This window comes from Trichechus manatus, unplaced genomic scaffold, assembly GCF_000243295.1.
Source record: "Trichechus manatus latirostris isolate Lorelei unplaced genomic scaffold, TriManLat1.0 scaffold00356, whole genome shotgun sequence".
Classification (NCBI taxonomy): domain Eukaryota; kingdom Metazoa; phylum Chordata; class Mammalia; order Sirenia; family Trichechidae; genus Trichechus; species Trichechus manatus.
In genome coordinates, this window is record NW_004444292.1 from 437,313 (window position 1) to 451,867 (window position 14,555).

Here is a 14,555-nt window from a genome sequence, read left to right on the forward strand (position 1 = left end):
TGTAAACTTTCACCTAAAGCATAACAAAATGTTTAAAAAAAATACAAAACTATTATGACTAGTGAAAAAGATGAGTGATAAGAAAAATTATCTGCAGAATTAAAGAACAGACAAGAAGGGAGGGGAGAAGATTAAAAAAAAACAAAGATAGATGGCCATAAAAAGAAACCTCCTTAAAAGGGGAGAAGTGAGCTTCACCACATTGTTAGTTATTTGACCAGTGGCTAAAACAGTAAATTATCACCATTATGACTGCTGTTAGAAATTCGGTTGGCTCAATCTCAATGTTTAAATTTTTCTTGCCAGTTAATAAGAATTTACTTTTCTTGAATCCCAATCTACCTGCACACATAAATCTTTTTCATCTCTGCCAAAGATTATCCATCTGTAATCTTCTGGCATGTAATCATAATCTTAAATGGCCAGCATTTGTCCTAATTCTTCTTTCTACCAAACAGAATTTTAGTATCTAACTTTATGCCTTAACTACCTACCAAGAATTACCCACTGTGTTTCTCTTTTTTGCCAGAATCACGGACGTGCTACTCTAAAATGTAACATCCTTGAATTACACGTGGAGTCTCTATGAGTTGGAAACGACTGGACAACAGGTTTGTTTTTTTTGAGGGGGGGACGGCTGAATTACCTCCAACAATACTACTCATGTCAGTAAAATATATTTTCAGTAATACGTAAGTTTTGGGGTTTTGTAAAGTCCTCCAGGAAAAAGATGATTTTTGTTTTTAAGATGCTGAGTTCCAGGTTTGTCTCTGAATTCCTAAATGGCAAGTTAAATATTAATACGTATCAATGGGACATAAATATGAAACCACTGGAGAGAAAAAAATTATACCATATCTATGTGAAAACCAATTTTTACCTTGCCTCATTAGCATTAATTGGTGTTCATGCCTAGCTGCTTCCATTTCTGCCTCTAGTTTCTCTTTGGCTTCTCTGATGTTTCTATCAACCTGCTCACGCTGCTGCTTTTCCATTTCGTCAAGAGCCTTCCATCGAGACGCATACTCAAATTCAAATGTCCCAGGCTGAGCAAACCGTGGAGGCTGTTCTCTTTCCCTAAATTTACATTTAAAAACATACAGAAATGTATGTTTAAAAAGTAAAATGCAACAACAGACAGTAACAATAACTACCATTTACCGAGCACTTTAAAATGTTCAAGGTACTTTATCAGGAAGATTCTTTACATGAATTATCTCATAGCAATATTGTGAGGTAGATTTTATAAGCCTGAGGTGACAGATCTCCCAAGGATGCCAAACTAATAAGTAATGAAACCAGGATTCAAACCTAAGCAATCTGATGCTATAACCTGCATTCCCCTAATTACCACTTCTAATAAAGCCTGTCTGATTTTCACACAAATAATAATTTATGCAAGATAGTCTCCAACATATGAAATCAAATGTGTCCTAAGTTAACTGTCTGGAATCAGATTTCTTTCCCTAAAAGTTATTTAGAGATAGTAATAAAAGCAGCTAGAGTTTACTGAGTGTTATGTGCCAGGTTAACTGGCTAGGCCAAAGAATAAGGGCCTAAAAAAATGTACCTGAGTTTGAAAGTCTTCAATTATTCTTGGCTATCTTAGCACTTATTAAGAAACACAATCCCCACCCTATCAATAAAAATATACTTTACAATTGTAACTTTTATTTTGGGGTCGGGGAAAATGGCCATGGGTGGAACAAATTCGGGAGATGAAAGTGGAAGTTGTCATAGAGTGGAAAAGGTAATAACAACAGTTACAAAGATCTATAGCAGTATATGAGAAAAACCAGTTAGCCACAACATAGGCATTCTACACCTGAAAAAGGAGCCCTGGTGGCACAGTGGTTAAGAGTTTGGTGCTAACTAAAACGTCAGCAGTTCAAATCCACCAGCCACAGCTTGGAAACTCTATGGGGCAGTTCTACTCTGTCCTATACAGTCACTAGGAGTCAGAATCAAATCGATAGCAATGGGTTTTTTTTTAAACCTGAAAAAAACAGATTTGGATGTTCTCTTTTTAAAGAGGAGGGGGATGTATCATTCACTAATTTTTCTGAAAGAACTGTTTATTAGTCAGCAGTTCCTCAGTCAGAGATCCACTATTATCATAAATATGAAAACTTCATTTTCTTCCAAGGGAAACACCATAGAACCAATATGGATTTTTAGAATTACAAATGATTTTGAATCTTGGCTCTTAGGCTTTGTGAACATTCCTTTCAGAGCATAATTCTTTAGTAGTAATACTGGGACTGTAACTGGATCTTATAAAGTTTGCTAGGATAATTAAATTATTACATAAATATACATCTACAAATTCCACTTCTTTTAACACCTTTGTAATTCCAGTTCTCTAACTTCTGAATCTAAAAGTGAGCTATTTCAAATTTGTCGTGGTAAGCCATGACCAGGAAAAAAGTGGATAGGAAATTAAGTCTTTGAAAAATGGCATTATAATAGAAATTAAAATGATTATGACTTAAAATTAATTACCACTAATGCTTTTTCCCTGAAATGCTTTCTTCACTTGCTTCCAGGGCACATTCTCTTGGCACTTCCAAGGCACTTTACCCTACTGGCTGCTGTCTCCGTCTTTGCCTATTCCTCTGACCTTTCAAACCTCTAGATTTAACTCAGCCCAGGTAGCTCCTCTAAACTCCAGATTCAAATCTAACTACCTACTTCATTATCTCCACTTGGATATCAAATAGTTATCTCAAACTTAATGTGCCCAAAACTGAGTTCCTGATCTTCCTCCCCAAAATCTGTTCTTCCTATGGGGTTCTCCGAATCAATCACTTCCAACTTCCGTACTTCAGTTGTTTACTCATCCTTTTAACTTTCTCTCATATCCCCATATCCATCAGCAAAATTTATCTCCCCAATTCCACCTTTGCCCATTTACAATCTACTCTTAAAACAGCAGCCAGGGTTAAAAATTTTATATCTATTTTATCACAATAAAATTTAAAAATAATAAAAGCAGCCAGAATGATCCTGTTAAAAACTTAAATAAGATTAAGTCACTACCGTCCTCCTCCGTTTCTCACAACAAAACAAAAGCCAAAGTCAACACAATGGCCTACAAAGGCCCAATCATCTGCACTCCTCCCAACACATTCTATCTCTGACCTTGTCTCTTACTCCACTGCAGCTGAACTAGCCTCTTTACTGGTCCTGAAACATGTCAGGCACATTTCTCTTTCAGTGCCTTTATAGTTACTATTCTGTTGCTGACACTACCGTTCTCTACCCTACTCCTACTTGTGATATCTACATGGCTAGCTTCCTCTCCTTCTTGAAGTTTCTACTCCAGGGTCACCTTCTAGGGGGGCCTTCCTAACCACCTAAGCACTCCCTGGCTCCCCAGCATTTTCTTTTCACCATATTTGTTTTCTAATTTTACTGTTTATCTCCCCACACCACCCACATCACCATAAATTTTTGGCCATTTTGTACAATGATGTATCACCAGTGTTGGACATACAGTAAGCACTCATATTTGCCATATAAATCACCTCCATGGAAAAATATTCAACTGCACTAAAATAAAAGAATGCTAAATAGAGTAAGATGCATAAAATACCATTCTGAACATAAGACTAACAAATCTTATAATCATGAAACCAATTTCTTTTTGGTGAGGATGAAGAAATACAAGTGGTTTTATACATACGACAATGACTGTAAACTGGCAGAATCTGTCTGGAGAGCCAATATTAATCATTTTCAAATATGTATACCATTTTATCTAAGCTCTTATAACCTGTTTTCATTTGTTCAGGCTTTTTTTTTTTCTTAAATAGTTACTTCTCACTACTTAATATATGTTCCATAATTTTTTGGTTCATTTGTTTATTACATATCTGCACCACCAGATACGTAAGCATCACGGGGGCAGAGACAGTTCAAAGCTGCACTGCCAGTACCTAGAACAATGCCTGGCATAAAGGCACTCCAACTTGAATTCGATGAAAATGTTAGTTTTATTTACAATAAACAAGTGATTGGTTAAAACGATATACATAATGTATTCATACAAGCAATTTATGTAAAAATATTCATATACTACGTCAAAAAGGCAACTGATAAAAGAATAAATACACAACACTGTGAAAATAGGTAATTTTTCTTTTTATCTCTAAGAATACTTACTCTGTTCCAGGTTATAGGGTTATTTAACTAGGGCCCCTTACCCCAAAAAAGTCACCTTTTAACTCATCATGTACCTGAAGCATACTACTTAACAAAATATTTCCATTATATCCAGATTTCATTTTTCCTGTAGGCATAAATATTACTGACATCTCCTAACCACCCACCTCTACCCCAGTAACAGACTTTTCTGAATAAAATTAATGTTTTACCCATATTAAAAAAAAAATTTCCATTATATCCAGATTTCATTTTTTCTGCAGGCATAAATATTACTGACATCTCCTCCTACCCACCCACCCCAACCCCAGTTATAAGAACAGAGACTTTTGTAAATAAAATTAATGTTTTACTCAAATAAAAAAGGAAAGTAGCATTCCATTTAGAGTAGCCCACTCTAGTAGCCAGATATACTACCAAACTGAACATCCTATAATCCAACAATACTTGATAACAAATGTGATAATACCGTTGATGGTACACATATGAAATAGCTTTATTAATAAAATCTTACTTATGGTATTGTTGAGTTTTCTGCATTAGTTTCTCTGGCAAACCATCTTCATCATCAAACTGCTCCATGGGCTCCACAATGACTGGACGAGGGGTCCTAGATAGGTATAAAAGCATTAATAAGAATTAACATAGTGCCTAGAATTAATTTCCTCCAAGAAATTTTTTACATGCAAAATATATACAGAAAAATGTCCCAGAAGTATCATATACTCATAAAATCAGTCAATGAACATTTACTCAGCCAGACGTAGTGAATACAAACATGGATAACAGAATGCTTGTTTTTGGAGCGTAAAGTCAGTTCAAGATGACAGAAAAGTAAATGGACAACATGAACCAGCATAACCACTGTAGTTAACGTCTACAAAGAAAAAGGAAAACGGAATATCTAATTCATGTTTTATTTATGTGGCCCTCATCATCCCCATGTTCCACCTCATATCTCGTATCGCTGCACACGTCTCAGCCTCCCTGTTGTCCACCTGCCTTGTTCAGAAGTCTTTCTAAGAAAGGCTAATGCCTAAAATTAGACCCAAAAGATGTCAAGCAGGCAAAAGGAGAGAGGAGTCAGAAGGTAACAGTACACTGAAGGAAGAAGTTGGGGGGGGGGGGAACGACACAAGAAAAGTGGCTGATAAAGATAGGAATACAATTTTCCTAAGTGAAAAAGGAGAAAGAGAGATTACTGGGAAAAATGAGAAAAACGTAGAGTAGATGATGCATCAGTAATAAAATTCTCCTTGCTACCTGTTCCCCACCAAGCAAGCAACCCATAAAATCTATTTATACTACTTTCAGAACAGAGATGCTTGAGAGAAAAAAATTACTGTTAACTTTTGAGGTTTTATAAGCACTAGCGAGTTATCACTTCACACCTACAAGGATAACTATGATTAAAAAAATTAGAAAACAGAGGATTACCATTTGCTTCAGCAATTCCACTCACAGGTAAATAGCCAAAATAAATGAAAGCTGGAACACAAATACTTATACACTAGTGTTCATCGTAGCACTATTCACAGCAGCCAAAACATGGAAACAATCCAAATGTCCATCAATAGACGAACGGATAAACAAAATGAGGTACCTACATACAATGGGATATCAGTCATAAACAGAATTAAGTCGAGAAACACGCTACAACATGGATGAAACTTGAAAACATGATGATGAGTGAAATGTTAATCACAAACGGACAAATATTATATAATCCCACTTAGATGAATTAACTGGAACAGGCAAGCGTTTATAGACCAACATTTATTAGTGTTACCAAAGACAGGGGAGGAGGGAGGGAGGGGAAAGGGGGACTCACTGCTTAGGGACATAAGCTTCTATTAAGCGTGACAGAAATATCTGCAGATTGTAGTGATGATTGAACATGATGATGTAATTAATGTCACTGAATTGGACATGTAATAATGTTGAAACAGCAAATTTTTTGTCACATACATATTTAACACAATTAAAAAGAAAATAGCTAGTGCGGTGAAGGGGTTCTTTTTAGATTCCAAAAGCTTCCCTTTAAATACAAAGATCCAGAGGTTAACAGAGACTTAGATCTTAAACTGTAGAGAAAAGAAAGCTATAATCTTTTAAAATTATTCCTCGGCTAGTAAAAGACATTAAGAAGAGAGTATCAGAAGCAGGTGTGGAATGACTTGGGGTGAAGGAGAGAATGAGATTATAGAAACCTAGATAAACTGGGAACCCAGAAAAAAAGGGATCTGGGTCTCAATTTCCACGGTAAGACATCACATCCAACACGTTAGAACAGAAAATACATGAATAAATGGAGCCTCAAAGAATACATGCAATTCAAATGGTAGGGAAAAAAAAAAAGATGAGAGTTCCTAAATCCACCAAACCCGTCAGAAAATGCTGGAGGACCCAACGGAGCCTAGGGCCAAAATAAAAAAGCTAACAGTTTATGGATCACTCCACTCCCCACTGGAAGCCACGACAGGGCCACAAACAGAAGGACCAGATAAGAAGTTACACCTGAGCAGAGGCCAGCAAAGACAGAAACAAGCAGATCCCTGCAATAGCAGAAGGCCACCACCCCCACCCCATCAGAGAAAAATCAGAAAAGGAGACTGAACACAACAGAATTACTCAGAATTGACAAATTAATTTTGTGAACCCAAGGGAAGTGGTAAATAAAGTCAGAGAGCCCTGGTCACGCAGTGGTTAAAACCACTGACTGCTTACCAAAAGGTCAGCAGTTCAAAACCAACAGTGGCTCTACCGGAGAAAGATGTGGCAGTCTGCTTCCGTAGAGATTTACAGCCTTGGAAGACCCTATGGGGTCACTATGAGTCGGAATCAACTCGAAGGCAGTGGGTTTTTGGGTACCCTCAAGTATGTGGGATGTTGTAACTACAAATTTTGAACTTTTAATATAGGAATATGGGCCACTAGACACTCTTCTACATTGTGGGGAGGGGAATGAACATGTACATCCTTCTGCGAGGAACTGGACATATATATACAAATTTATACTATATATATACCACCTTGTTCCTGCAATTCCCCTTCTGAAGAGATGCGTACACAAGTGAGCAAAGGTAAGTCAAACCATGTTTATCGTAATATGTGACACATAAAAAGTGACGACTGTGGGCATGTGTAGTATACAAGGGATGTCTTAAGAGACTGTGTCTTTTGTCCTACCCTGCTTATTGGTGAATATACTAAAATGTGAACATTTATGATTTCACTCTCTACAGAAGCTCCCTTTATTCATTTTCTCATCCACCTTATTGATTTCATTTTCTTCATTAGGTGTTAACAAAAGCCTTTAAAATCTAACAAATTCTGTTTACTCTAGGCACAATTACTAAATTTTTTTTTTTTACAGATGTAGATAAATATTATATTGGAAAAAGACTGAAAGGAAATAACATGGTCAACCATGATGTTAAAGCTGGAGTTGCTGATTTGTAGAGTTTTTGTTTTCCTCCACTTTGTACCCAAATAAATCATTAGTTTGGTTATATAAGTAATAAATGTTACAATGTGGGGGAAAAACTTAACAATATAGTTAAGTTTTATAGAAGAAAGTCTCCTGAAATCCTATCACGTGGAGAGGGCTTCTGATCATGTTTTCATGAACATCTCTTCAGACTGTCTCTTCTGCTAGATATATATAATTTTACATAGAATGAATCATCTATGCATGCTGTTTTCAGATACTCCCTTGTCACTCAATATAAAATGGCACCATATCAGATGTATGCAGGAACCATTGTTTTTTTTAGTATTTTATTGTATTTTTGGTGAGCATATACACAGCAAAACAAGTTCCCATTCAACAATTTCGACAGTGCTCAGTGACATCGTGTCAACATTTTCATTATTTTGCACGTATCATAATTTTTTTAGTCATACCAATTAGTGTAGATTTTAGGTTTCCATGTTTTCTGTAATGATACATAATATGATTAACATGTTTGTGACTAATCCTTGCTCACTGTTGTTCAAATATCTCTTTAGAGGTAAAACTGAAAACAAGATGAAACATACAGTACTACAAATATAGTAACTTGAAAGATGATGCAATATTTTACTCACACAATTAAAAAAAACTGATGAATAGTGACAATTCATTACTGAATCATCCTTGTAGAAATAAGGCATACACCATTTTTTTTAGTCTTTTTTTTTTTTTAAGCATAGTTGTAACTGAAGAGTAATGATAAAATGATTCCTAGGATAATGATGAAAAATAAAATTACTAGGATCTGATAATGTTATCTTAGATTTATAAAATGACCCAATGAAACCATGTGGTAATTTTAAGAAAAAATTGAGTTTATTCTATTTTTTTTTTTAATGAATTTTCTTTTCGATCTTTGGAAGACCTCTAAGAAATACCAAGTCATAAAATACCAATCCTTACTAATAATTGTTATTGTTGGGTGCTATCAAGTGAATTCTACTAACAATCAGGACTGCTCAGGAAAGTAATTAAAAAACTAAAATTGAGACCAACTGACATTGACAGTATACCATAAGGGTTAAGGTTGTTTTCCTAAAAAAATAAGTACTAATTTATACTTCCACTACCAGGAGGTTTGTCTAGACATCATTTATGTTTCCAATGTGACAGACAAAGGAAATATTACAAAGCTTTTATTAAAGGGTTTTTTTTCCTGACTCTAACAGAAACCTCTCTTAATGAAAAGATACGTGACAAAACAAAATGTTGAGAAAAATAATTACAAAAAATTAATGTAACAATCACCTATGTGCAGTCCTGAGACTACTATACCATCCTAACCAATTAAGAGTGGTTTTCTGTGCTTAAACACTTTGTACATTGTGATTTACACTAAGCACCTTCTGTCCTTCTGGGAATTTTGATATGTGCTAGACAGGGTGCCCATGTGAATGGCCCCACCCGCAACAATAAAAACTCTGGACTTCTAGGCTCTGATGAGCTTCCCTAGTAGACAACACTTCACTCAACTTGTTGCTGTTCATTAAGCAACTCCTGTGTGACTCTACCAGAAGACTTTTGGAAGTTTGCAGCTAGTTTCCTTCGGACTTGGTCCCCGCACCTTTTCTCTTTGCTGATTTGCTTTGTATCCTTTTGCTGTAATAAATCTTAGCTATAGGTACAATTGTATGCTGTGCCCTATGAGTCCTTCTAGTGAATCACTGAACCTGGGGATCATCCTGAAGCCTCCCTAACAGACCTGTAAAGCACACTAACCAAATACAACCTCTACTGACATTTTCTCATTTTTATTTTCAATCTTTTTCATAATCAGTTTATTAACACAATTACTTGAATCACAGCATACATCTATTTTTGTATCCTTTTTTCACTTGCTGAAGTTTTATTTATAGAAAACTAAATGGCTTTATAGTTGTTACACAGCATATGTGCACAGCAGAATGCTCTGCCATAAACAAATTTAGAGTTGCAATTTATTAGTTTTGTATTTTTGTTGCGATATAATTCACGTACCATAAAATTTATACTTCTGAAGTGTATGATTCCGTATTTTTTAGTACATTCTCAAAGTTGTACAACCATCACCACTATCTAATTCTAACAACATTTTCATCATCCCAACTGGTAACCTCAAACCCATATGGTAGTCACTCCCTATTCTCCCTCCCCCCAGCCCCTGGCAACCACTAATCCACTTTCTGTCTCTATGGTGTATTCAAAAAAAATAATTATCATTTAACTGCTACATTTTCCAGTGCCATGATATATTTTCTGGAAATAATAACTACATGTTAATCCATCGTAAGTATACTTTACTTGACCAATCCCCTATTAAGAAATTTAGGTTTATCCAAGAAATTCAGATGTTTTGTTAATAGAAATAAAAGGATAAACCAAAATAAACCCTTTCCACTTATCAACATGGTTAGGTTCCCAAAACCAGGTCGTTATGCAAAAATCAGCATTATGCAAAAAAGATCACAAAACAGAGGATGATCCCATCATTACATAACTGCCAACCCACTGAGAATCAAGGCCCAGTCAAGTTGAAACATAACCTTAACTATCAATGCCGGTGTTACCCTCGCCTCGCAACTCAGTGTTCGTTACTGCCAGACGTACGTTGTTCATGCATAAAACAGTCAGACAGTAGATTTTTCACCGTCATAAATGGAAAATGTCAGATAATGAGACAGCTGATAAGTGAGGAGTGGGTGTAAAATGATACACAAAGTCTTTCAGTCAAATTATTTATTTAAAATATATCTCTAAATATTACATGGTCAAAGAATCTTAAGGTTTTTATACCTACTACCTAAATGCCTTCTAGAAACAGCAAGACTAATCTACAGTAATATCAGAATTCTATAATATTCATGTGGCTTCACTTTCATTCACTGGTATTTTTAAATCTTAGCCAATACAACAGATTTTTAAAAATAAGGTACAGAAAGGGAGAAAAATTTGGAATAGAACTCCAAATTCTCCAAAATTCACTTACTGGACCCCTTGAAACTAGAGGAATCCCCGAGACAACTGCCCTGAGTAACTCTTTAAACCTTACACTGAAACTATTCCCTCAAGTCACCTTTTAGATAAATAGCACATTAGCTCATAAAGTAGTATCTATCACCCTTGAGTACGGCACTCCTTTAAAAAATGATCTATAAGAGACTAAACAGTCAACAAATACTCTAAATCACAGATGAGAAAACACGGGGGCAGGGAGATTAGGTTATTGGAAATGGAACAACTAGAACGGAAATAATGTGAATGCTGACGCAATGCAAAGAAAATAACCAATGTCACTGAACAATATGTGTAGAAACAGTTAAATGGGAACTCTTTTTACTATGTACACTTTCACCAAAAACACAGTAAAATTTTTTTTAATTACTTCCAAAACATAAAAGTTTAGTTTGTCTTTAATTACTAATAAAATATTATTTAAATATCTATCTACCAACAATCTTAAAAATAATTTTCAAGACCATAAACTTCTCTCTTCTAAATCAGAATAAAGCACAGAAATATAATTTAAGTTTGAAAGATAACTGGCACTGGCAGGAACAAATTATTTTTCTTGCCAGAAGATTAAAACTGAAAAGGGATAAAAACTGGCAAGTAATGATACATATAACAAGAATTTGAATCACATTAATAGTTTTAACAGAAAAGATGTTACTTCTCACATACTACAAGTCATGAGGTTTTCTTCAAAGTTTAAGAGTTTACGATTCCTCCTGCACTCGTGAATTGTCTGACTTTCTAATTATGAATTATCAAAACTCAGTTAGTCCACAAAGAAACCATTTAAGCTTTTTCCAAGGAAATTCTGGAATAAATTCACCCCATAAAAATCTACAACTGTGTATCAAAAAAAAATCTACAACTGTGAAACAAAGAATGACCAAATACTTATGTACCATTATGTTTATCACAAGGTTATCCATTTAAGGCAAAAAAACGAAATAGAAATGTGTACCAGCAGAGAACGTTAAATCTGGCATAATTATAATGAAATAGCATACATAACTTTTAACGATATGAAAAAAACTTACAACATAACAGAAAAGCAAGTTTCACTTTATAAAAAGATCCTAATTAATAAGGACAAATTTTAAGGTATATCATAAATCAATAAATCCCAAATGCAATAAAATATGTAGTGATATAAGGGGAAGTCTGAAAGATCGTGGAGGGTTCACGCCAATAAATAGCTGAAACAGAGTCTAACAATAAAAATCCTCAATAGCATAAGAGGAAAACAAATCCAAATTGAAGTAAATTCTGAAACTGTACTGAACTCTTCAGCTGACTCTCAAATGGTTTAGCCAAATAAAAGTATATATAGACAGTGAAAGAAAATGTGGCAAAATGCTAACCATCAGTGGATGTAAGTAGAGGGTGTATGCGTGTTCAATGTAATATTTTTGCAACTTTTCAGTAGGCCTGAACTATTTCCAAATAAAAGGTTCTAGTTCGAAATCAGTGTTTGTCATGCTCACTCTCTTTAACCAATGAGTCACTATGGGAAGAAATTAATGAGAATAAGATTAATATTAAAACCAATTTGAAAACTGTATGATGGCCAAGCAGCTAATAGTGCTCAGCTGACAGAGGAAGTCATAAGCAAGTTCTACTACAAGCCGTATGCTCACCTGAAAGACATAGCTAGGTTTCATATAATTCTGCATGAAAATACACCATTCCCATTAACGTCAAAGGTTTGTTTTAAAGTGAACACTTCTTTTTCTACCTAAAATTAACACAAAATATGTTTTTGTGCTTCTAAAGAAGCAATTTCAACATCTTTTTAGGATATCGGCTAGAAGATGGTAAAAACAGATCACTACATATTTAACTTAACCTATAACGATTAAAAAAGCTAGAGAGAGAAAAATTTAACTAGTGTGAGCACCTCTCATTATGCATACTTGATTCTTTTGTAGCCTGAGTGTGAGCATCTCCAATGCTCTAAGTGTGAATCTGATGTTTAAAGACATGGACATAAGTTTTTAATTTTCCTTGACTCTATTTTTCTGCCTCTTTTGTAATTTAAAAATGGCACAAAATGTAATTTCTAAAGACTTTTGCATACCAAAAAAAACCCAAACCCACTGCCATTGAGTTGTAGTGGCTTTCGCACAGTATGTTAATTTATACATTACATGTACCGTACAAGGCTTTGCACCCAAAACCAGTGGTATTCTATGGTAATTTAAAGATATTCTGAAGAGGAATTTTCATTACACAAGATGTTTACATGTAGAACCTAAACCCCTATGATAAAATACCACTCTTACAAATCACTTATATTAGTAATTCAGATATCCGAGATTCATTCGTCACTCAATCAATATTTGATTGCCTAATACATACCAATATCTAATTGGGGTTAGGAACACTAGGGTAAACAAAAGACCCTAATGTCTTATGAAAGACCAAAAAATTTGACCACACTGAACTACTGAATTGGTGTATGTTTTGCTATGCACATTCTCAACAACAAAAATAAATTTTTAAAAAGTAACCAAACAAAATAAATCATTTTAAGAGCTAAGAAAGAAAAAACAGGATACTGTCAAAGAGAAAACCAGAGGGAGCCTGTTTTAGATATGACAGTCAGGGAAATTCTCTTTATTTCAGCTAAGATAAACTACTATGCAGGGAGAATAGCATCCTCAGTTCCAAGAGAATGCATAACTGACAAATAACAAGGTTCCTGAGCAAAGAGTCTACAGACGAATAAACCACTCCATCGGTAGCACAATATAAGAAGCCAAGGATTTGGCATCAAACTAAGCTCCACCATGTATTAGCTGTGAAACCATAAGCAAATTACTTAACACCTCTAGGTCCATTTTCTCACCTCAAAAATGGGACAAAAAAATGACCAGTGTTGCTGTGGAAATCCATGAGACCATGATTATAAAATATTAGTGATAAAATGCCCATGCCCTCAAAATCATTTTTAAATCATTCTAAAAGCTACCTACAAGAAATGGTTAAATATTTACCAATGCCTGGCTGTGACTTTAAAAAAAATACCATTGTAATCAAAGCTTGCAATTGAAAAAAAACGCTCATCACATACCTTACATACAAGTATCTGAGTTATGATGAACCACACTTACAGAAGTCAGTAAGTGTGATCTGAAACACTGTATCTTCCTGGGAGGAAGTTATTGAGAAAATGCATACAGGGGATATGGAAAAAACTGCTGAGTTATGTGAACATGCTCCAAGCATTTGATCAGGATAGTATGATAAAAGAGGTCAGTGGAAAAATCATCCATATGGCAAGAATGCTGAACTTAAAACTAGTTATGTCACCTATGTAAAACATAAAACAGCTCATAGATGGTGAAGAAGTGGAATTGACAGACCAGGACTTAATGGATTTTGAAGAGGAAAGAAATGCTAAAGAAGAAAGAACTAACGAGGAAGGAGAGAAGCTGTCAAAAAAATTTACAGTGAAAGGATTAGCTGGAGATTTTTCTAAACTAAATCAGGGGCTTTAGTTGTTGAAAACACAGACCCAAGCGCTGATCGCTTTACTAACATCGAAAGGCAGATTCGGGAAGCAGTAACATGTTACAATAAAATCCACGAAGAGAAAAAGAAAAGGACCATACAAACAATTCTCACTAATTTTCTTCCTTGAAATGCCATCCCCATTCTCAGGGATAATCCAGATGATGATGCAGAACCTTCTACAAGTGGAGTTATTACCCCAACTGACAAAATGCCAATGTCATCCAACTCTTCATCATCAGAGTAAACTTCTATGATTTGTATATTTTTTATGTATGCATTAAAATGTGTAAGTTTATACGTAATGTTTTCAAACCCCAAAGATAAAGACTGCATTTATAAAGATACTGATAGTAAAAGGCAATAATAATGAAAA

The 14,555-nt window shown here is 34.9% G+C and overlaps 1 protein-coding gene across 3 annotated transcripts in view; it reads right to left on the minus strand.

Moving 5' to 3' along the window:
• PSPC1 (paraspeckle component 1) overlaps positions 1-14,555 on the minus strand; it is a 113,640-nt gene that overhangs the window by 88,765 nt on the left and 10,320 nt on the right. For all 3 annotated transcript variants that reach the window (XM_023725691.1, XM_023725690.1, XM_023725692.1), the window contains exons 3-4: positions 4,679-4,774; positions 881-1,077 (exon numbers count right to left, since the gene is read on the minus strand). In XM_023725691.1, the coding sequence (XP_023581459.1) occupies positions 881-1,077; positions 4,679-4,774 (293 nt within the window). The remainder of the gene's footprint in view (positions 1-880; positions 1,078-4,678; positions 4,775-14,555) is intronic.